Source organism: Pezoporus wallicus, unplaced genomic scaffold, assembly GCF_028554395.1.
Source record: "Pezoporus wallicus isolate ANWC-B61680 ecotype Strahan unplaced genomic scaffold, APGP_CSIRO_Pwel_v1 contig_6787, whole genome shotgun sequence".
Taxonomy (NCBI): domain Eukaryota; kingdom Metazoa; phylum Chordata; class Aves; order Psittaciformes; family Psittacidae; genus Pezoporus; species Pezoporus wallicus.
In genome coordinates, this window is record NW_026636951.1 from 2,386,483 (window position 1) to 2,409,671 (window position 23,189).

General features: G+C 38.1%; 1 protein-coding gene across 4 annotated transcripts in view; it reads right to left on the reverse strand.

Annotated features, from left to right (window-relative positions):
- Nucleotides 1–15,801, reverse strand: part of TNKS2 (tankyrase 2) — a 29,777-nt gene extending 13,976 nt beyond the window's left edge. For 2 of the 4 annotated variants that reach the window (XM_057402365.1, XM_057402364.1), the window contains exons 1-13: nucleotides 15,585–15,801; nucleotides 9,614–9,838; nucleotides 9,040–9,135; nucleotides 8,696–8,732; nucleotides 8,314–8,389; nucleotides 6,931–7,025; nucleotides 5,682–5,748; nucleotides 3,961–4,147; nucleotides 2,944–3,065; nucleotides 2,362–2,453; nucleotides 2,188–2,266; nucleotides 1,069–1,240; nucleotides 276–355 (exon numbers count right to left, since the gene is read on the reverse strand). In XM_057402365.1, the coding sequence (XP_057258348.1) occupies nucleotides 276–355; nucleotides 1,069–1,240; nucleotides 2,188–2,266; nucleotides 2,362–2,453; nucleotides 2,944–3,065; nucleotides 3,961–4,147; nucleotides 5,682–5,748; nucleotides 6,931–7,025; nucleotides 8,314–8,389; nucleotides 8,696–8,732; nucleotides 9,040–9,135; nucleotides 9,614–9,838; nucleotides 15,585–15,786 (1,530 nt within the window). In that variant the 5' untranslated portion in view covers nucleotides 15,787–15,801. Of the gene's footprint in view, nucleotides 1–275; nucleotides 356–1,068; nucleotides 1,241–2,187; nucleotides 2,267–2,361; nucleotides 2,454–2,943; nucleotides 3,066–3,960; nucleotides 4,148–5,681; nucleotides 5,749–6,930; nucleotides 7,026–7,936; nucleotides 8,053–8,313; nucleotides 8,390–8,695; nucleotides 8,733–9,039; nucleotides 9,136–9,613; nucleotides 9,839–15,584 lie in introns of those variants that run through there. The other 2 variants (XM_057402366.1, XM_057402367.1) reach the window with 2 other exon arrangements.
- Between the last annotated feature and the right edge of the window lie 7,388 nt (nucleotides 15,802–23,189).

Here is a 23,189-nt window from a genome sequence, read left to right on the forward strand (position 1 = left end):
TAAAAATTGTTTACATTAGGAAGTTTATTTCTTAATTTTTTTTTTGCATAAAATGATTACTAATCATAGATTGTGTGCAAAGAAAAAAAATTCCCTCCTCCCAAATTTACATGATTTTTGGACATAGCGAATATCACATTTTGTCATCTGTAGTATCTGTGCAATACAAAGATTTTAGAACAGGGATCACAATTCTAAAGCAGTCAATGAAGGGCTTGTGAAATTATAGTTTGGGATATAATTCCCTCTTGTTCTTAGGACAGGTTTAAGCTTACTTTTACAGTATCCACATCTCCAGCCTTTGCGGCCTCCAGCAACTGTCGATCTGCATCAGAATTTCCTAATGGGATACCTTCTGCAAAATAAATGAGATTCCAAGAAAGTGGAATGCAGTTGAAGGAATTTGTTAAGACAGGAAATCATTTGAGTATTTCAATTATTTCCCTTTTTAAAAAAAACGTTAACCAATTATAGACAGGTTTTGTCTTTTCTTACTATCTACAACTGCAGATATTATCTCTAACATGGCTTTGAAAGTTGCCTTTAGCAACATGCTTCCTATCCATTTTGAAGTCCTGTGGAACCAAACAAACCTTCTTATTTCAATTTCGGAATTAGACTGTATCAAGAAGCTTACCTATGTGTATAACATCCAAATGTTACTCTTGAAAATCCAGGTACCCCTCACATGCTCACAAATACAAAGCAGCTATTTTTTGCTTCTGAAACTAATTTTCTACATAAAAGATTCCCCCCTCCCTATGTCCGGATTTTTCTATAATTATTCCAGGTGGCTATGAAACCATGAAATCAGTCTGCGCACCTCTAACAATCTGTGGAACTGAATCCCAGAGAGTATATGATATTTCAACTACACATAGAGTAGGCAGTCTCCCTGTAAACCTGGTTATTGAATAAGAATTGCACAAACCAGTACTGTCTTTTGTAGAAAGCCTTTTTTTTTTTCTTGACTTTTATTTACTATTATTTCTTGACAGCACTTGAAATGGCAAGTAAAACAAAGCACCACATTACTACAGAAGTAGATCTTGACTAAAACAGTTATACCTTGTAGTAGCTGTTGCACACTTTCAGTCCCCATTTGCAAGGCTGTAAAGCCCTGCAGAGACACAATGGAAGGATCACATCCAGAACTCAACAGCAACTTGCATGTCTGAAGATGACCACAATGTGCTGCTCTATGAAGAGAGGTCTGGCCAAGGTTATCTAATGCATTAACCTAAAAATAACAGACAAGAAATATCACCATTGAAACTTAAAGGTGTTTGCATTGCTGACTGGGAGCATTTCACAAGTATTCTTCTGACTTTAATCAAAATAACATATGAAGCACATTTCCAAAGGGCATGACATTTTAAGAAATAAAATCTAAAAAAAACCAGCAGTTCATAAATTTTAACTGCATTTACTGAGGAAGAATAAGCCTCCCTTTAGAGGCATGTGGATAATCCAGCAGAAACAATTACAGAATTTAACTGCATACAGAAGTTATGTATTTTACTGCCATTATTCTTCTCATGGCAGCACAAAACCTCAGTGCTAACACTGTAGAAGCTTTTACATGCATTGGCTTATTGTGTTTTTTTCAGACTGAGAACTTTCTGTGCATTTCAGTCACGGTGTACTTAACAGTTTAAAACTCTGCACCCAAAGGTTACTTGTATTCCCTACTGTTTCTCTGGTTTGATCTTGGAAACTTCACTGCAGTCAGGCTGTAATCAAATTCCTGTGACAGAATCAGTTCCAGTCCTGGAGGACTCAAGCATTAGATAGTGCCTCCTTTCCATTTTCTCTTTTTGTGGAAATTTGAACTAAACATTGTGTTATGATTTAATATTTGCCTTCATTGTAGTTTTTACTGCACACAACATCACATGAAGTCTACCTGTTAAACAGGTTTGTCTAGCTTCTTGTTGTTCATATATATCCCCTACTTTTTTTTTCCTTAAGCATTTCACTATTACTGAATCACTGAATAAACACTGAATCAGACACTCTATAAGCTTTCAGTTAACAGTGAGGACTACATCCACACTTCTTATAAGACCAAACCAACAAGATGCCTCAATGTATAGGGTTCCAATGTAAAGGGTACCATTCTCATGGTATGAAAACCTACATAGTATGCAAACTTCAAAAAAAAGAAGTATGAACGGTAACTCATACCTTAGCTTCATGTTTCACAACTACTTCGACAACATCATTATGAGCCTTTTCTGATGCCACATGCAAAGGAGTCAAGAAGCTTTTTCGGAAAAAAAAAAAAAAAAAGAAAAGAATAACTCAACATGTATTTTGCAAAATCTTCTAAACAAGAAGTAATAATTTGGAACCACTCACTCTTTCGTTTTTTCATTGATGTTAGCTCCTTTCCTCAGTAGCAATTCACATACTTGTTTTCTCTTGGGATATGGAGACGCAGCAGCACAGTGCTGAGAACATTAAAAATTATAGCATTACAGCTAGCTAGCAATATACAGGTTTTACTGCTTGCTGATCAGCTGACAGTTAAGAGCTGGTTATATGCAGAGTCCACAGCAAAAAAAAACCCAATAAAACAAAACATGCAGAAGCTTATTAATTTGGGAGATTCCACACAGGCTTTTGTATTTACACTGGTATTTTCCAGAGCTCCCTCTCCAATAACTGCTAGAACCCTTCATGCTTTACAAAGCTCACATACGTAGCTTGCTGTTGCTTAAAACTAGACTACAGAAAACCAGTCATTTAGACAAATTAAACAGGCAATTTAGTCTTAACATTAACAGCAAAATATTAATATTGCTTAACTAGACACTAGATATTCGAGGTTGGTTTGAATTACACTGTCTGACACTGAAATTTTCAGTTCTGAACTATTACCGAGTAAGTTTAGGTCAGCCACAACATATGCAAAATAATTAATAAATCCTGAAATATTACCAATGCCGTCTCATGTGTTTGAGGATGTTTGAAGTTCACTGTCTCCAAAGAAAGATGTTTCTTTATACGAGCTACATCTGATTCTCTTGCAGCCTGTAGCAGTGAGTGACCTTTGAATTCATCTTTAAAAAGAAATAGATACATACCAGCAGGTTATACTCCTCAACTTGAGAAGCATGTTTCTTTCACTTAGATAAAAATATTCATTTTATTCAGCAGACCACAGTGCAGGCATTTCCAACTCAGACTTAACCTTTTATATCACTTGATAGAACTTTTTAGCTAAGTTGAAACACTAAATGAATATGCTTTGTTTCTACACTAAAGCCAGAGACATCCACGCTGGCTGAACAAGAACTATTTTACTTGCCACTGCCTTAGTTTCTACTCTTTACGTACATACCAATTCTATATATAAAACTCTACTCCTGACCTGCCCTTGACAAACCATTTCTAGATGCTAACATGAAGTCTAACGTAGTATTTACTGATAATTTTTGTACATACCCCAGAAGTTATTGTTTGGCCACTCAAGGACAGGATTTGAGGGCATTCTTTCCAACTCCTTAAGTATGCTGGACAACAGGCAATGTCTTTTATCAATTTCTCTGTACTTCCAGCAATTGTGGCACATTCAAACATATTGAGCATTCTAAAGAGTTATGCTTTTTCTTTTCTTCAAACAAAACAGTGGAATAAAAACGAATATTTCAAGTCTTGATGCAATGAAAGGACCAAGTATGGCAAATGAAAGTGTACTGGCAAGGATGTTCAGGGAAGAAAAGTTACAAACCCCACCATAACTACATGACTATAAAACTGACCATAAAATTATTTTAAATGCCTACATTCAAAAAAGTAGCAATCCTAAATGATAAACAATGTAATGTACTGTCCAACATTGCACAATTGCTTGGAAAGTGTAAGCATTTTCTATAATCTGATTTCTGGCAGGTCACTTGTCTAGGGAACCTAAGTACACATTACAGTCAATAACTGATCTCACTTTATACTCACATGCTAATCGTTCTTTTAATTGGGGTGTTGGAGCCAAATCAATGGTGCTTTTGTTGTGACAGTTCAACAGTGTTGGGTCAGCACCATAACTTAACAAAAGAGAGCATACTTCCACCCTGTTCTTAGAAGCTGCTTCATGCAGAGGGGTGAATTGCCACAGATCCATTGCATTCACACATGCTCCATGCTTGAAAGGGGTAAAAAAGGTGCAATATCAAAACCATATAATTAGAAAGACTTCTATCATTAATTTCAATGCAGTAGATTGTTATAATAAAAATCAATGCTTCTATGCAAACTGTATCCAAGACATTCTCCAGACACTAATTTCCAACATAACAAATTTCAGCACATTGCAGTTGCTAATCTTCTGGTGTCTCACATGTACATTCAAAGAATTCAAAGGTAGGGTAGTCTCTTCAGGCTTTCTCCAGAATTTCAAAGAGTAGCTCTGCTACAGGTCTGTTAATTGAAGAGCCTAATTCATATACTCTAAACCACCTTTCAAGAAGCTCCAGAAAAAGTCTAAGTTGCACTAAAATACATTCATGTTCTGTGAATACTCCCCAAGATAAGAATGCCAAGGTATCTAGAAGGTGATAGGTACTCAAAGTTGACTTCAACAGTCTGACAGAACATGCTCTTTCCCATTGCTCCAGTTAAAACCTTAGTGCTTTGCAAAAAGTAATTCAAGATTCACTGGAGCTAAAATCCAAGAGGGAATATAACTGTAACTTGGCAGTTAAGACACACAGCAGTGTTTAGGCAAAAGAGTTTCTTTGTCCAGTACTACAATTGTAAAGATTCACTTTACAATTGGCCTCTGAATTTAAAAAAAAAATATCATTAGTGGGTTTTTGTGTCAGGTTTTTTTTTTACATAGTTTTTCCTAAACCAATAGACACACAGAAGTAGTGGGGACTGAGACATACATAACAGGACAACAACAGCTATTCCCTGAGCATCCAAACTCCCAGAGTTATCTAACAGAACACCTCAGCTGTTATAATGATCATGATTTATTGTAGCAGCTGAGAATGGGCACAAGGTCCTTTGGTGAACACCACTCACAGACTTTGCAGGCCACATCTTTGAGTCAGTAGTTTAATGCACAACATACTTTATCTTCAAGATTAACATAACCCAGATAAGCCACTTCAGTTCCAAGGGTTCACTTACATTAGGAAAATTTACACATTTCTCCTTCTTTAGTGTGAATGCTACAATTTAGAGCCAGAATTAATTTTGTAAAGTTCATTCTCTTAAGAGGCTGATTACTCCTTAATTTTAAAACATTTACGATCTTTCCAGTATTTTCAAAAACCTCCGTCTTCTGAAATACTTTTCTATTGTCAACATTGCTTTGGTTTTGGTTTTTTTTGTTTGTTTGTTTTATGGGGTTTACTTCTTTTTTTTTTTTTTTTTTTGAGTGAGTGAGGGTGGAAAGGTTGATATAAGAATTTTTTACTTGGTGGCACAAAAGCATTAAGCTTTGGAGCAGAGAGAGTTAAAAACAGAAAGCACATTTATAAGGATAAAAGCTTCCTTGCAAGCAGAAGATTCTGTAGCTACAGCTTAGCAAACACTAACATGTCAAGCAAAAGCAGCCTACCATTCTTTAAGTTTTGTAACTCTAAGTACAAAATATATGCAACTTGAAGTAGTCTATTATAAACTGTTCTTACTTAATAATGTGCAATTTTATCTCTTCAAAGACTAACCTTTACTAGAAGCTCTGTTACTTCATAATGACCATAGGAACAGGCATTGTGAAGTGGCACCAAATCTCTATATAGGAGAGAGAGGGGCAGGATGATTATCTTAGTATGTGTATTTCAATTTCAAATGCATCTGTAACATTGCAAATGGCACTGTGCTGCACCTTGATCACTTTATAAAAATATCAGAGATGTTCAAAGGAAGTTGAGGGGAAATACGAAGCTGGAGAAGAACCCAGAAAATAACTTCAGCATTTTTCATAACAATAAATGTTTAAAATAAACAGAAGATGAGCGATGTCTACTGCAAATGAAGTAATTCTGGTGAGACTCAGAATCCTAAGCAAGAAGAACTATCTACAGTGGATCTTCAGGAGTGCCAGTAATTATTTCCTTTTTCACAGGAACTTTGCTGTAAGATTATCTTCTCCCTTAGAAACTAGCCAAGTATTATTGGCTAATGTTTAAGGAACAATATTTACAACAACAGCAGAACCACAGAGGTTTAGAGCTAGCTTCATAAGCTCTCAAACCCCATCATCTTAGGAGCAAGTGAGAAATTGCTCGAAGTGAATTCTTTCACTGTGAGCTAGTACGGGAGAAATTACAGAATTGAATTACAACCCCAGGGGGACAATTAAAGCTGTATGATCAGGCAGCTATTTACGTAGCAGTGAAGTGATCCTAGCAAAAAAAAGGAGTAAGAGTTTGTTTTCCATAAACTTTAATGTACATCAATACACATTTTAAAAGTAGGTTTTGCATTATATTTTATGTAACTAAACTTAGCATGCCTGGATTTCACTACATTTCTTGACATAGCAACCAAATGCTTGAAAATGTAGCCCAAATAAAAGCTCTGTGAAACAGACCTTCAATTTTTATCACATTCTTTTGCAAAAACAAGAAGTGCAGAAACTTAAAAGAAGAAAATTAAGATTGATTCAATCATCGAAATATTTGATGACTTCATTCACAGTGCTGTATGAATGCATTTTATTAAACAAGACATAAGAATTTGGCTAGTGATACCTAAAAGGCAGCATGTTCTATAGTTAGCTCAATTTAGATTCGATTGATGCACAAGTCTCAAGCCTGTACACTTTGCATTTTTGTCATAACAGAAAAGTTAAAAATGACATAATGGTCAAGTCAGAAATTCTTCATGGCTAAAACAGTATTACTCTTCTTTACTTCTTCTCAATTTTAAACAAATTCTGTTTATTCTGAACAAATGAAAAAAGGAACCTACCCTTTATCCTTAGCATGTACGTCAGCCCCATGTTGCAATAAGAGCTGTACTATTTTTACACGGTTATACCCAGCTGCTAAATGTAAAGGAGTAGACTGAAATGACAGAATGTAGAATTAATCAGTAATACAAAATCAAAGGGTTGATTTTATATTTATTTTTTTCAAAACTTAACAGTACTAGTTACTGAAATCCTTAAAATAATTGCAACATAAAAAAAAAACAAACCCAGAGTGCTTGAATCAGACATTTGATAACTATGTTCATTGTTTACTGACCACTCTAGCAGTCATCAGAAACACAAATCCTGAATTTACTCCAGCACTAATACATTCTGGCAATGAAGACCTTAAAGGATTTTTGAGTCCTGCAGTCTGCTTTTGTCTTTTAGCCTACAGACTTTGCTGGGACAAACTACAGCCCTTCTGAAAAGGGAAATAAGATGGCCATTAGAAATTATGACTGCTAAATTATAAAGAGGTCTCTCTGTCAATCAATAGATGAAGTGTAAAAATTATCAACAGAGATTGTAATCCACATCTGTGAGTGCAGTAACTTAACCTTCTCTTGTAAATTCTCACCCTCCACGCAGCACTTAGGTACTGCTCTATGATCTTTTGTGGCAAACCCACTCAAGCATTCCCATCAGCAGCACCAGAGGCAGTGCTACAAATTAGTTAAGAGAAATCTTATCCTCTTCATTTACAAACCCATCAACTGAACTGGGCTTGTATGGCTCCTAGAAGATGAGTCTCATGAGTAGATGAGAAAATACAGATGCATAAGTGTTTTGGAGATCCCAAAATCTTACCACAAAGCCTTAAATAGGGAAACCTAATTCAAACAAAACTTAAGTGAATGAGTACACATACTTAGTAAGAACAATGAGGATGCCAAAAATTGATACTCAATAATCTGAATCTTCAGTAGGGCAGGGGCTGAACCCAGGGGATTATCAGGACTTTTTAGAATGCAGATTTTGAACATTTTTCATGTAGTTCCTTACCAATACTTGTAGCAATAAACAGCTTGTTCCTGAAACAGCAGCAACAACTTGCCTAGGCTGCATGGCAAAATAAGGAACCTGTGTGTATCTCTCTGTGATAGCAATAAGAATCCATGAAAAGGTCAAGCATAAGTTCCAATTGAAAAGGTGTTTGTTTACTGCTCCCAGATGGAAATACCTACACAGTCCTTTTAAGGTTAAAAAACAAACAAACAAAAAAATCAGCTACACTGCTAGAGAGGTACAATCTTATTTTCCCACATATATTAAAGGAAATGGATAGAATCTAAGTTTACCATTCTTAAAATCTGGTCAAATAGTAACTGTGAAACATATGAGAGTGAACTGATTTTAAATCAGGTTTTAAATAAAAATACCTTTCTGCCATCGCTTGCATGACAGTTAACATTTAATGGTGTAAGAAGAGACATCATCTTTTCTTCATTTCCACTCCTGAAAAACAAGATACAAAATGGGCAAAAATATTTGTATTTCAATTTTTAGTAGCTTCTAATGTTTTACATTTTTCCTTGCTACGTTTGCTAGATCTGTTTTAAACTAATACATTTGCTGATGTGCTGTCAGCATTAAAAGGAAACAAAAAATGCATTTATGCAACTATTTTCGTAGCTCTGTTCACAGATAACAGCCAAAGCTTAGCATCTCGATGGAATGCCAGCTCAAAAGCCAACATATGTATTCAGTACATGCAATTCTAAAAATATAACTAAATTACAGTTATCTTCCAAACGTGCATACCTGGCACTTTCTAAGAGTTCATCTTTCTTATATTCACCTGGAAGACAAAAGGGAGTTTCTTTAGTTGTTAAATATCTATGTGAAGTTCACTACTTATCCTCCTCTTCCAAAACTTTAGAGAACATAAGTGCTAAAAATCTGGCAATCCATTACTGAATTAGCACAATAAATTATGTATTCAGAACACATCCCATGACTGAGACGATGAAGGCCATATGGGAATTTCTATTTAAAATTATAAAAGAGAGAAGTTAAAGTAATATCGGAAAGACAAAACCCAAAATACTGTATTACATTCATTTGCCTGTTATTAGTCATAATGTTATCTAAAGATTATCCCTTACCAGTCAGCACTGCTTTTGCAGACGGGTCTGCTAAGTCCAAAGCTGTTCTTCCATCTGTGTTTCGGATGGTTGGTTCAGCACCATGCTGCAGCAGTACTAAAAAATGCCAAAGTTTTCCATGAGAAAACAATTCTACAAGACAAAGCCTGTAAGATGTTATCATTACTCTAAGCCACAAGCAACAAAAGAAACATCCAGTTATTAATCCTAATTTCCCCTCTCAAGTTTTTAGCATCAGAATTCCTTGATGTTAAACTGTTCACAAGTGACTAGTGAAAAATGCCTAGACACATTTTATGAGAAAAAAGCAAAGCAGAAATGGAACAATCACAGACTGGCAGGAGGCAATCTCAGCTGACTGTGACTGACAACCACAAAAAAAGAGTAGCTATTTCACATCAGCTCCAACTTGTTTCTTGCAAAACTGGCATTTGAGTTTAAGTTTATGATAGATTTTTAGTTTTAATCTTTATACCAGTCCTAGCTTCATAGAGTAAAAATGGTCTTAAAAGGTTGTCGACTTTTCACAGCGAAAATAAATGATTCAGTCACAGGAAGTGTGGGAGAAAATTACCAATGCAGACATCTGTCTTGCCCTTAATGGCAGCTTCATGAAGGGGAGTGTAATTCCAATTATCCCGAGCATTAGGATCTGCACCATGCCGCAAGAGAAGATTGACAACTTCAGCATGACCAAAAGAGCAAGCGTTGTGAAGAGGAATAAGGCCTCCATCATCTCGCGCGTGGACATTGGCACCACTCTGAAGTAAATATTCAACTACATCCTTTCGACCAAAACCTGGAAGAGATAAAGGGAGGAAAGGTATCAAGTGTAAGAGAAGTCCCTGTCCCACATACACAGATTAAAACAACAAACTTAAATAACAGTAACTGTTCCAAGTAATAATCACAACTGGCATTCTTTATTAAAAGTGCATATACACACTAAAGGTCTTCGAATCAACCCAAAATTAGATTAAAATAAATACAAAAAAACCTATATTCAAGATTACTGGAAAAATAAATATCTTCATAGGGCTCCAATGAGTCAATAGCTTCTTGAAAACATAACAAAAAGAACACAACAGTGACAAAAATACCCTCCTTTAATTATTTTATATTGCCATTAAACCAAACAATGTTTTGAATCATATTCTGCCAACCTACAGCCAGTTTTTGGATGGACCAATAGGTGAGCCCTGGAAGCAGTAAGGATAAGAATGGTTACAAGTCAATGCACGTACAATTCGTATTCTAAGCTTTTTAAAAAAGATCCCAAAACATGCAAAGTATTTTACAGAAACACATTGATAGTATTTTTTAAAAAGCAAGTAAGCAGCACTGCTCCCAGGTTCAAACTAGAAGCATGGCCATTTGCTTTCTAAGGAATAATTAACATAATGCACACAGTTTCCATCTTAGAAATGATCACTTAAGCAAACCCTTAGGGACACAGAAAGTTTATCTGAAACCATGCTCTATTCAAGAAATTTATTATGAGAGTATGCACAACTGTAATTTAAAGATATTCATAATGCCTGTTTTCAGCAATGCCTAAAATGATTATAAATATTTGATCATGACTGAAGCATGTCATTCAAGTTAAGGGACAGCAAAAAAATATTCCCACTTTTACACTTGGAGCTAGAAACATATCACAAGGTAACAATTTTACAGCTCTAAGTGTTTAATTTCAGCTGTGTCTTGTGCATTCATATAACAGCTGATAAATGAGGACATCAACCTGTATCGACATTTTCTTGAGCATCTTCATAAGAGGCCAGAGTGACCTTGGACTTCTGCTTGCAAAAATTAGGTCCATCTGGTTACATTCTAAAGGCCACTGCCTACAGAAATCCCTCAAAGGTTTCAAGAAGGTCACTTTGGGTCTTAGGGATTATTAGGGCACGTAAGAGCCATATTTGGGTATGTATCAACTTGTGCCAAGTACCTCCTGGGAAATAACCCACACGTGCCGGACCTGGCTGACATTCCTTGCTTCAAATATCTGAGTTGCTACCTGGAAGAACTGGGGGAAAATCAAGTCTTGAGCTTTTTACTCAGAGGAAATCATCACACTGTTGCCAAAACCAGGGATACTCAGATTGCAGCAAATTTAAACTTTGTTACAAATCATTCATGGAAGGTCAGAAGCTAGCTATAAATCCCTGCAACCACAAGCTAGAAATAGTTTATTCCAGTAGCTACACAGTATTTCAGTGACAAAGACACAGAAGCATGAAAGAAGCCTCAGAATTTTAGTTACAACTGAAGTTTTCAGTTAAGTTCCAGCTGAACTTTTTCATAGCATGTTCTTCACTAAACTCAGCTATTTCCAAACTGTCAGCAACCAAAATCCTGGAGCAAGAAGCACTTTCACCTTCACTATTCGACCTGCAAAAAACAAACACTGTCATTACGAGGCAATTTCTGGATCCTGCCTTCTGAGAGATCTTGCATGTAAGCCACACATGCCACAGGTAAAAAGGCCAGGAAAGGTATTCAGAAAAGCCTTTCTAAAATTCTGTCTTTCCTTCTTTTCCCTCAAAAGCCTGGCAAACAAACCACATTCTCCACAGATTTCTGATTAAAAATTTTCACATAAAATTATTTTTATAATAATCTCAGCATGAACTCCAAGGTGTTTTCAAGTAACAGTCACAAGACTACACTGGCAACGTGCTTCAAGTTTTCAAAGTACATTTCCAACAATACAAATCATAGCCTGCTAGTACCTTGACTACAGCAGAACCACGTACTATAGCAAATTCGCTTTTGAGTCTCAAGATTGCAGTTACCCATCTTTTAACCAACAGAAGGTACCTTACCTATCCTAACAAAAAACAGGAGCTCAGCATACTTCAGATGAAAACTGGATCAGATATATGGTCTGTGTAGAAACAATTTATCTGCCCAGGCACAGTAAGCCACATTCACTGCACATGCATGCATATTTCTGCTGCCAAAAAAAAAAAAAAGTAATCAGTGCCTATACGACATATACCTATGCAGCCATACTGCCTAGACAGTAAATTATATGCAGTGTATTTCTCATTCTTAAATTTAGCCTTCATAACTAAGACATTTAAATATTGTTATTTTTTTTATAAATGTGCCCAGATTTCTTTTGTTTTCAAAAATTAAAAAAAAAAATCTGTTTCTACTTTGAATGTATACTCAAAATTGTCTATGTTATTTAAAGATCTACTTAGATGTGACTTTTTACAAGTGCCAGAGCCCTGCAAACACATCAAAGCTGTTGCTTGATGACAGACTGCTTGGTATCTTCTTTCAGTACCAAAAAATGTTTTCCAGAATTGCTTTAGCCATATTAGAAAAGCCTCTGATCAAATTCTCTGTCCAGATCTCTGCTAGATAAACCACTCATTCTTGTACAGAAGGCATTCCTGTCCCCAAAGCTTTGCTGCATAGCCATGCTTTTGAAAGTAAAATGTCCACCTTAGCAGGAATTAACACCGTAAGTGAAAATCAGCTGTGGAAAGTTCATCTGAATGCCCTCTATTTAGTACATAGGTTCAAACAGGTACAGCTCATGAACAACACATAGCTTCTCTCTGCTCAAAGCCTGCATCCACTTGGAAAATACCCTAAGCACAGCAACATCCCTAAACTACCTGTAGTTACTTTAATGTTGAGACAGGATCATTTGCATCACACTAATCTTTGTAACTTCGTTTCAGCACTGAGTGCGCAGCAGGGATTCCTTACTTCCTTGTGGAAGCATCTGCCTAACAGGGCACCATATATGGGAAGAGAAGTATTTCCTCATTATTTTTTAAAGGGTGTATGTGCACAGAGGGGATGGCCAAACTCTGTATGATAGTCCCTCCTATCGTTTTCACTGAGAGTGGAAAGGGGACAGCCTTTCACACAGGAAAGTGAGCCACTGTCTAGTGCAAAAATTCTTCTTTGCCATTAGTTGGCTGCAAAAAAAAAAACACACCCCAAAACCCCAAACCAACCACTGTCACTTTTAAGGGGTGGAGGTTTTGTGGGATTTTGTTTGGCTCTTGAGTTTCTATCAAAAGACCAACTAAACGGTATCACAGCTCGCAAATGTGCAGGATAACTGAACATCATGAATGCTTTATTTCTTGCTGCAAAGCAGAAAGGCTATTCAGGGCCTCCAGCTGACATTCTTCTACCACAGCAGAGTAGCTCCCTGCACTTGTCAGCTAAAGTTTGTAACTTTTTGGAGAACAGATCCTGAATATTAATCACAGTAGAAACTTGTAGCAGCATATGAATAATAATAAAAAAAAATTACAGTCACTGTTGTCATGACTGATGTTCACTTAATTTTGACAGGATGAAAAGCTAACAGAAACAACTGAGCTCCAATTCTTCTCCCCTGCCTAAGGCACTCATATTTTCAATGAATTTTAGTTTGAGGGAAAAGCATTTTGGTTCCTGCCAAGTCCCTAAACCCTTGTGATACTTTACAGTTTGACATACACTGCATTGAAAAGGGTTGACTTCAGGAAGTATATGCAGCTTATAGTGAGAGAGGACTGTGCCTATTATGTTGTGAAGGGTGGTGGGCTCTGGACTTAGGTTTCAGTACAGCCTACCTACACACACAGTTCTGCACTACAAAATCCAAAGAGCAACCTCTACCAAGATGCCAGTATGTATTACGTCTAATAATGACACATATACAGCGAGAGCTTGCAATATTTTTTAAGTATATTTTTAATATATTTTAAAATCCATCTTCCCAGAATGACACATGGAAAAAGAGGAATTTTATTTCTTTAAATTGCTACACAAGATCTGGGAAAAGACTTAAAAACTGGAACCCAAGTTCAAACCCCACAATGCCACTAAAAAAAGACCAAAACGTCAACAGAAAAAAAAAACTCTGCATACTTCAGCTCCGCCTCTTCCATAAAGCAAGTCTTGAAGCTGAATGAAACTAGTCAGAGAAGTTTTGTAATGCACCTTCTGAGAACAACTAGCCACCTAGGCTAAACAAAGCAAGAATACAACACACTTTTGCTTTTACTTCCTGGAATGAAATTCCTTTAGAGCCAGAAGACAAAAGAAGCTACTATTATTCCAACTATGAATAATGGGGGAAAAGCAAAACAAAGCAAAACCAATAAGCCCAAAATCCAAGAGTTACAAATGTCCATTTTTCACATTGAGTCTATTGCAGGTAGGCTGACAACAGCAAAGTTTTATGTGAGGCACAGGAAAAGCATTAAATTCAGAAATTACACAAGTATTTTATGCCACATGTGAACCAGGAACTTTTGACATCACGTACAGTCACCTGAGAAGAGCAATTAATTTCTTTGTATCAAGTCTGAAGCAGACACAAGCATGGCAATTGCTTCTAACACACCAATCTGTTACACAACACTGGAAGTCTAAAAACTACATTAACTTATTGCTGTGCCCTTTTTAAAGAAAAGGCTCTCTATAGACCAGAGCCCTTTAAAGTCAAGACAGATCAACTCCTGTCCAGAGAGAGAAACTAGATCACTATATTGCATGAGGAACTCCTTAAACATAGCCTGCTGTAAAATGTACTCATTTGTCTAGAAGTCCAGCATTTACTAGTGCAGGACTGCTGGATATAAAAAGATAGCTGCAGATTTTTTTCCCTATGACAGGATATTTTGTCTCCTGGGCCCTCTTGTTGACCAAGTTTCTTAGATCTGTGAACGCAGCTGTCCCAAAGAGGCTTTCAAGAACTTAGACCTGTTGCATCTACTGGAAAGGACACCTGAAGTAGAAACCCTTTTCTAAAACCACTCGGTAAAGAAACAAAGTTCATTATTATTATTCATACTGTTTAGCTCAAAGAAGCCGCTCTCTTCTGCAGCCTGCCAGCCTTAGGGTTTGACATCTAATGGTGTAATCAAATCAAAACAAACATGAAAACAACAGTCACAGTCAGGTCTTTGTCTGAAAAGGTGGGATACAATCCTCTGGCCTGCTGCCAGCAGAAGCAGTTGTTCTGTGATGTCAGTTGTTTGCGCATCTAAGGCCCGAATTAACAAAGTCCATTTGTTAAAGATACAAATGCAGGCACTCTTCCAGGGTGAAATTTTAAAGATTAGCAGGCCTGCTAAAATCAATGGAAAAAGCACCTGGGGCATATGTTACCTGTCAGAGCTCACATGCCACAACACGAACAGTCTAAATCCCAGTCCAGATGTCCCCAGCACCAGCTAAGGTTCATTTAAATAAACAAATAATGAAACAGAAGGGCAGAAACAAGACGCCACCCCGACCACTCTGCAACCACTACCGCGCGGGTGACACCGAACCAGCCACGCGGTTGTCGGGCGGGCATCGCACCTACAGGCACCCACAGGCCGTACACTGCGGCTGGCCAAGCCTCCCCACGGCGGGGCGCGCGAGGAACAGCGCACCCTGGGCCCGTCCGCGGGCCAGGCCCCACGCCGACAGGAAGACGGAAGTGCGCGACCCGGTAGCACGCCTGGCCCCAGCGGGGCTGCCCCCGCGTTCCCCTTTTCCCCACAGAAGCGGTAACGGCCGCCTCGGGCTGGTACCTGCAGCGAAGTGCAGCGGACTGGACTTCCTTCCCGCCGTGTCCCGGCTGTTCACATTCTCGGGCCGTACCAGCCGCTTAACCCGCTCCACGTCCCCGTTCCTGCAGGCCTCGAAAAGCTCCCGAGCCGGTTCCGCCGCAGAGCCGCAGCCCGGCGACTCAGACAAGGCGGCCACTCCGCCCGCGCACCGCCGCCCCGCCATGCCAGGCCCGCCAGAGGCGGCCGAGCAGACCCCGCCACCCCGCTCCCAGGCCAGGACCTTGCGCGGCAGCAGCCCTGCACACGCTCCGCTGGGCGGGGCGCTAGGCCAGTGCACCGCGGCGGAGGGATCCGGGCCGACTTTCCACGGCAGCACTGCCGGCCTCGCCGCGCAGGCGCCCTGGGTGGCTGGGCACGGGAGGCAGATCGTAGCGGGCATGCGCAGCGCGGAAGCGGCGTGCGTGCGGGCGGTTCGGAGCGGGGTTTGGGGTGTCATAGGCTTTACCTCGGTTGGCCGTGGGTCTGTTGTGCTCTGGGACGTGCTGCCGCGGCGGGAGCTCCTCGCCCGGGGCCGGGCTGCAGGAGTGGAGGTTGAACCGAAGTGGTAGCCGTCTGCCGGCCTTTACCGCATCACGGAACTCGTCTCAACAAGTCCTGTCCGTGTCGTCCCCGTCTGCTCTTCGGTCGCCCGCTTACTGCTGCAGAAACAATCTGAAACTGGATTCCTGTTAATGCAAAACAGTTTTGCAGTAAACTTTTCAAAGGACGGGAAGGAAACAAGATAAAAGACACCACTCCTCACAGTGTGTGTTGTTAACCTTCTGCCTGCTCCTTTTTAAGGGAAGAACTGTAGCACAGAAAGTCAAATACAGCACTAGGAGTTTGTCCCAGAAGAACAGAAATGTTCCTTTGCTGCTTACAGCAATTAAATGCAGATTACAAGTTAACTATTAGGGGATTTTTTACTTTTTTTTTTTTCTGTGAAATGTGTAAGACTGGTGCTAATAACTTCACATGTTGCTCAAAAGGAAATTAAGTGCTTGCATAGTGGCTATGAAATCATATAAAACAGAAGTTACATACTGTTAGTTGACTTTGCCAGTTCAAGGTTTTGGAAGAGAGCAGAAAGCATCTCTTTCCCTCATGTAAGCCATGGAGCCGTGATGGGGAAGCTTGAGCCTAGATGGGACTAACTAGGAGAGGGTTCACTTGGTAATTTTGAAATGTATTTTTTCCACTCATGCCATAATAAAACACATTTGAAAAGGTGGTTGAATAGGGTCAGTAGCGTGCTGTTCCAAACGCAGGAAAGATAAGTGCTTCCAAACTCAATTGAACTTGCAGACTATTGTTACACTAGTAAATTATATGGCTTAAGAACCAGGAAAGTGATCCAGCTACTAATTTGTACAGTTTAGTCACTTCCATTCTGATAAACATCCTTGTCTCTGAAAAAAAGGCAGCTACATCTAAGTTGACTGTCCCTGGTCAATGCTAATGCCTAAACTGTACCCAGGAATTTTTCTGGGGAGACTACTAGCTGTACCAGGCCAAACCCATGCTACAGGAACAAGTTGAGGTCCAGTGCCTGTATCTATTACCTGGCTCTGCTCAGTTTGCTAATTTACACATAGCCACAGTTGAAGTGTGACAGAAGAATGCAGCCAGCACAGGGACAAAACCTGTGTGCTTTGACAAACACACGATGCCTTGGTCATGTATTTTCTGTAATCCCACTGGTTTTTCTGTCAATGACCTCTTAGATGACAAGCTGTGCTTGGCAGGCAGGAAAGAGTCAGGCTATGACCAGAAACCCTCTATCAGCTCTGTCATACATACATAATTCATCTGCTGCTTTGCATATAGCCATAATGTTCCAGCATAAACTGTCATCAAATGCAGCTCACAGGCCTGCAGTCATCTCCAACGTTCCCAACTTCTCCAAACTATGTATGTTGAAAACTGCCCTTTCTACATGCAGGCTCCACAGACTGAAAGCAAGACCTGCATTTATATCTTTTATTAGCCCCGTTAGCATAGCTGGAAAAAATATACGAGCTTTTGAGTTCATAAACCCTTCTTCAGGCATTCAGCCCAAGTAGCAAATGCATTAAGTTGGTGGCTTCCATTTCAAAACTGAAGAAGGGACCATGTATCTGATAGTCTGTGGAAGTGTAAAGACAAACACATACTGCTCCCCAGGTTTTCTAAAGAAGTTTAGAGCAGTATTTCACAAGTTCACTATAAAAATCAATGTTTATTTTCTTGGCAAAAGCATACATCAAGTGCTAATGGAAAAAAAAATCTGGGTTAGGAAAAGGGCAGGATTATAAAAAACATGATCTAAAATAAACAAACTACCATTCTTTCCAGATCATTTTACCCAAAAGATACTATTATTCTATATTGCCTATTGCTTGACTTCCTTTTCCAGTATGGTTTCCTGATAGCTTGAGTATAAAACTTTGGCAGGTGTCTGTGAATGGAAAACAATTTTAGAAAAATATTATACTGTAGGAGCAGGATTCAATTAGCCTTCAGTTCAGTGAATCAAAGACTCTTGGCATATTTTAGGATTGGTGTGCTAACAGACTTCACACTAACTTTTCAGATTCACATAACAAAATAAATCTACTTTTATTTATATGTTGGGTTGTTGTTTTTCTTTTTGAGAAAATAACCCTGTATAATCCAGTCCTTTCCTTCAGCCTTCTGTACAACAATATGGTTAGACCACCACAACTGAAATACAGTGCCAAATCCCACCCAATATATGTGGTAGGAATTTGTCTAGAGGAAGCAGGGGCGTCTTAACCCACCTGTTATTACCACCGCCGGAGACGTTCAGCCATTACTCTACCTTTGTGGCTCACCTATGACAGTGGTGTGACCTGGCCTAGTAGATACATGAAAGTGGTTTTGAAGTGTGCTTAACTAGTTTAGTTAGAAACACGCTTAATCGGTCGCTAGAGGGCAGAAAAGAAGGAGGAGGAGAAGAGGGACTGTTTTAGTCACAAAGTTAGCCTTAAAAATAAACCCTTTTTCTTTCTGTTTAGGAGATTAAAGTTTGCTTATAGGCAGAGACATTGGCCATGTCAGTCTGCAAGACAGTCCAGCAGATTTAGAATTTTTAGCTGTCAGCCCTTCATTTTATGAGCATTTCTCAGCTCTTTCTAATTGACTCCTGCAATGGTTGGCTTTGCTCTTGGAAGCAAAGTGAAATGCTAGAATTAATATAACATAACATTTAAAGTGTTCAAAATTTTAGCTTATTCCAAAAGGAGAATGATTTAAAATTTATTCAATTTGAAGCATTTTCAGATGAGACTTGGGGAAAAAACCCCAGCCGATAATAATTAATGCTGTACATACATGCCTACAAAGAAAAAGAGTTCATTATGGAGAGAAGCAGAAGGCTCTGTTGTTTAGTTACTCAATTTTTAAAATGATAAATAGAAACTTTCTCAGTGCAAGCTACTTTTTCTGAATGAGAAGAGAGACTGATCAATTTAAGAAAGCTCACTGCAAAAGCAAAGCAGTACAGGCTGTACAACTAGATCTATAAAGGAAATTGCTTTCTCGCTTTCCCATTCCTTTCCCTTTCCCATCCCATCTATAAAGTACTTTGGTGACTCATCTTAAACAAGCAGGAGCCAGTTCTTTTTCTCTGCCAGTCACTCATCTGTAGTTAGTCGTATATTACATGTGCCAGCTTTGTTTTACCAGCAGATGGGGGTAAAGTGGAATAAATAGAAAATGTTTTGGAATTATAAGGGATTAAAAAAAAAAAAAAAAGGTAAATGAAGGAAGACTTGGAGAGAGTGAAACACTGAGAGACTGAGCATTACAGAGAGGAGCAAACACAGAGCCGAGTGGTCCCTCTAGGAGAAGGGGATAACCTGTGAGTTGTTGAAAAGCTGTAATGGTAAGTGATGTAGTTATCAAAAGTCTGTATCCTTGTATGCAGCAACCCAGATACCTGTTCAGCAGCTTGGTGAGCAGCTGTGGAGACAGCAGTTCACATGATACATTAGAGAAGGTTCTTTTCAGTGGTAGGCAGAAGCTTGTGATCCTGACACCAGGAGCACAGATAAGTGTATGAGATTACACAGAAAAAAAAGCCTTTAAAAAGGCTTTAGTCTAGGACCCTTGTGATTTCTTTACAATTATTCCAGTTTTGCTGTAAAAGACTGATAGACAGAAACATGTCTAGAGGGCTTAAAGAGAACTTTCTGTTTTTCTGAAGTGCCTGGAACATGTCAGAGGACAGAGAGCTGTTTTAAAAGCACAGACTTCACATATGCAAAATGAAATGATGTGGGCTGCCAGCGTGGGAACATGGCAGAGACCTGAGAAATTGTTATTTGTTATTAAGAAGAAAGCCACAAGCAGCAAAGGCACAGTAGGGCCAAAGACTAGGCCACTGACTAAAGATGCCAGCAAAACAGATTAATTTGCATCTCAAATAGGTACAATTACATGAAAAAGCAAATAAAGGTAAACTAGAATGTCTGTCCAACCGTGACATATTCAGCTTTTCTGAAGCTGATCAAAAGAAAAAATAGTGGGCTATTTAGGTTATAATCTATCTATAACTGACTGAGATGGGAAATCATAATTTTCTTGGAAAAATCAGAGGGAGAAAATTTTGGGGGAACAAGAAATTATGAGGGCTTTTGAACGCATTTAAATTGCATTCCAGTGACATTATTTTAACAAATTTCAGTATTAGTTTCCCATCCTAATTGAAAAAAAAAGAACCGAGGCTTTGGGGAGATTCAGGCTTCTTCACCATCTGTCCTTGGCATTTATCATAAGAATCCTGATCCTCCAAGTAATTAACAAAGCAGGCAGGTTTCTCATTGATGTACTCTTAATTGCCCTCTGAAGCACTATATCTCTCCATTGATGGTATAGGAAGCCTATACTTTTAATCTGGATACCTAAATTGCTGCCTATAGTATGTTATGTAAATACCATACAGAGTATGCAGTGTGGAGGAAGTCAAAGAAACAAGTAAATGTAATGATTTTTATTTTTAAGTGGTAGTGTACTACTTCAACTACTTGTGCATTGATTGGCAAGACGTTTTTGAGAGGCAGTTTCTCAACAATTCCAATGATGGCTTCTTGGAACAGCTAGTTCCATAGTCTGGGAAAAAAAAATGAAAGAGGCTGAACTTGACTTAAGCCTGAGCAATGCAGTTACTTGGTTCAAGAAGTAATTATAGTTTTGCCATGAAGTAGTAATGATCAAATCCAATGACTTTCAGTATTTCTAATGGAAGGCTCCTACTGAAAAGTAATCTGTGGCACTGATTCAGAAGAGGAATTGTGATGAAAAGAAGGAATGTTATTACAGCAGTATTAAAATCAGATATGAAAACATTAAAATCCTAAGATTTACCATGAATTCTTATGTAGATTTTTAACTAATAAGTGACAGAAAATAGGAAATGGGTTCAAAAGGCTATTGGAATCATACTCTAATGGTCACAGATTGTTGGTAAAAACTGATAAAAATAAATAGTTGGGATTTTTAAAAGAGGATTGTAAGAAGTGAACACAGTTATGTCTTGCTAACATAAGTTATCACAGAGATAAACCAACAAATGACAACTAGAAACTTCTCCTTTGGGGTGATTTTTCCAACATCTCATAATTCACTGTAACAAGTAGTACTGTCTCAAGAGGGTTTTAGTACATTTTGCAAGAGATATTATTGGAGAAAAAACATTTTGTGATTCATTAAAACGTTCTTACATTCCTGCAAGCGATGTTTGAAATAGCCATCCAAAGACATTTTTGCCTGTAGCAGATAAATCTTAAAAGACTCAGACATTTACCAGGTAAACATATTTGGATTCCTACCTGAATGCAGAGTGGACAGCCACACTGCATTTAAGCGGCTAATCCATGAGTAAATTGAAAACAGAAGCTATTTATCAGACCTCTCAGATCAAAGTGAAGCACCACAACCTTAATATAGAATTAGGCCTAACAAAACAGAAAACCCTGGGTAGCCAAAGTTTTCTAAAATAATTTTATGATTGAACTGTCTTAAGACAAAAAATTGCAAAACTAAATTAAAAGTCATTAACTAGGCTTAATTTTGAGACTCTGCCATGAAGGTCTCTATTTTTGTATGTAGTATTTGGTTAAGTATGTGCAAGATAAAAATCTTAACCAGTTTCACAGATGCTGTACAAAGGATGTACTGGATTTTACACTACAGTGTATCACTACAAAGGTTCAGTGAGCATTTAGAGCAAGGATGGACACCGAAATATGATAGCAGACTAAATCCTTATCTACAGCAGGTTTTGTTTTTTTTTTTGTAGTTTGTCTACATAGGCTGCAAGAAAAGAATAATCTTTATTTTGCATTCATTCACTGACAGATTATTAATATTATGTTCAAAGAGACCTTACCAGCTACAAATGCTGATACATTACCAAAGTGCGAACTGTTTAACTGTTGTGATTTTTGTATTTTCACTCAGATTACCTTTTACTTACAGGTTCACAGAATTATCAGATAGACAAATGAATCCCTTCCCTTTCAACTGATTACTAAAAATAGTGATTAAAACATTTTAAAAGTAAAATCTCATGGTCATCAGTGCCACACATAAAAAATATGTGTAAAGCAATTTTTAAATTGACTTCCTAATTGAAAGAAGAGTTAGTATATTGGTAGACTTTGTTTATTGCTAATATTACATATGGATGAGAAAATATTAGAAAATTGAGTATGGTTTCTTTTATCACAGTTGAGTGATGTAAAAAAAATGGACCATGTACCTCTCATTTGCATACATACAAAAACTTTTTCTGGATTTTGTATTTTCTAGTAATAAGCACTTTATTCAAGCAGTTTATTCTAGGGTTACTTCTGTGATCCACTTCTTTCTGCAATTCTTTATAAGTAACTGAGATGTTTTTTCTCCATAGGTTATAGAAAACCTGACATTAACTTACGTCTTTCTTGATCCATGGAAAATTATTTTTCCATTAGTTCCAGAAAATTACTGTTTTTCTTCTTGTATCTAACATACCTTGATTGTCGAAATGTTGCCTTATGGTCAGTCTCAAGATCATGGTTACACAGTGATATAATGCAGCTGCTTAAAAATAGTACATAGTAATGCTTTTATTTCACGTGGAACTGTGATTATTTTGCATAGCATGTACCCGCTGTGTACTTGGCCAGTACAGCCAGTGCCTAACAGCTGATAAATTTCAATTTGGATGGCAACATTTCTGAGTCTACAGGGCAATCCTGTGTCACTGGGGGCTTTTAGCTACCCAGCAAATGTATTTAAAAGTTATCCTTTTTGTATTTTAGTGGTGACCAAATACATTTCTGTGAAATTAAAAAATAAGCACTTTTTAATTTTCAGAGTGCTGTAAGTGCTAATTATTGCTGTTAAGATTAACTTACACAGGATGTCATTTCAACAGCAAGGTTATTTGGAGTTAAAACTAAATATATCTCAGGTTATATCACTCTGGAACCCCTCCAGGAGAGCAAGTGGTTGTCCTTCACCCTTTCCTTTTCACTTCTCCGCATCATGTAGCCAGGCCCTTTGGTCTTCAAGATGGGATCTCAGAGTACTTAGCTGGAG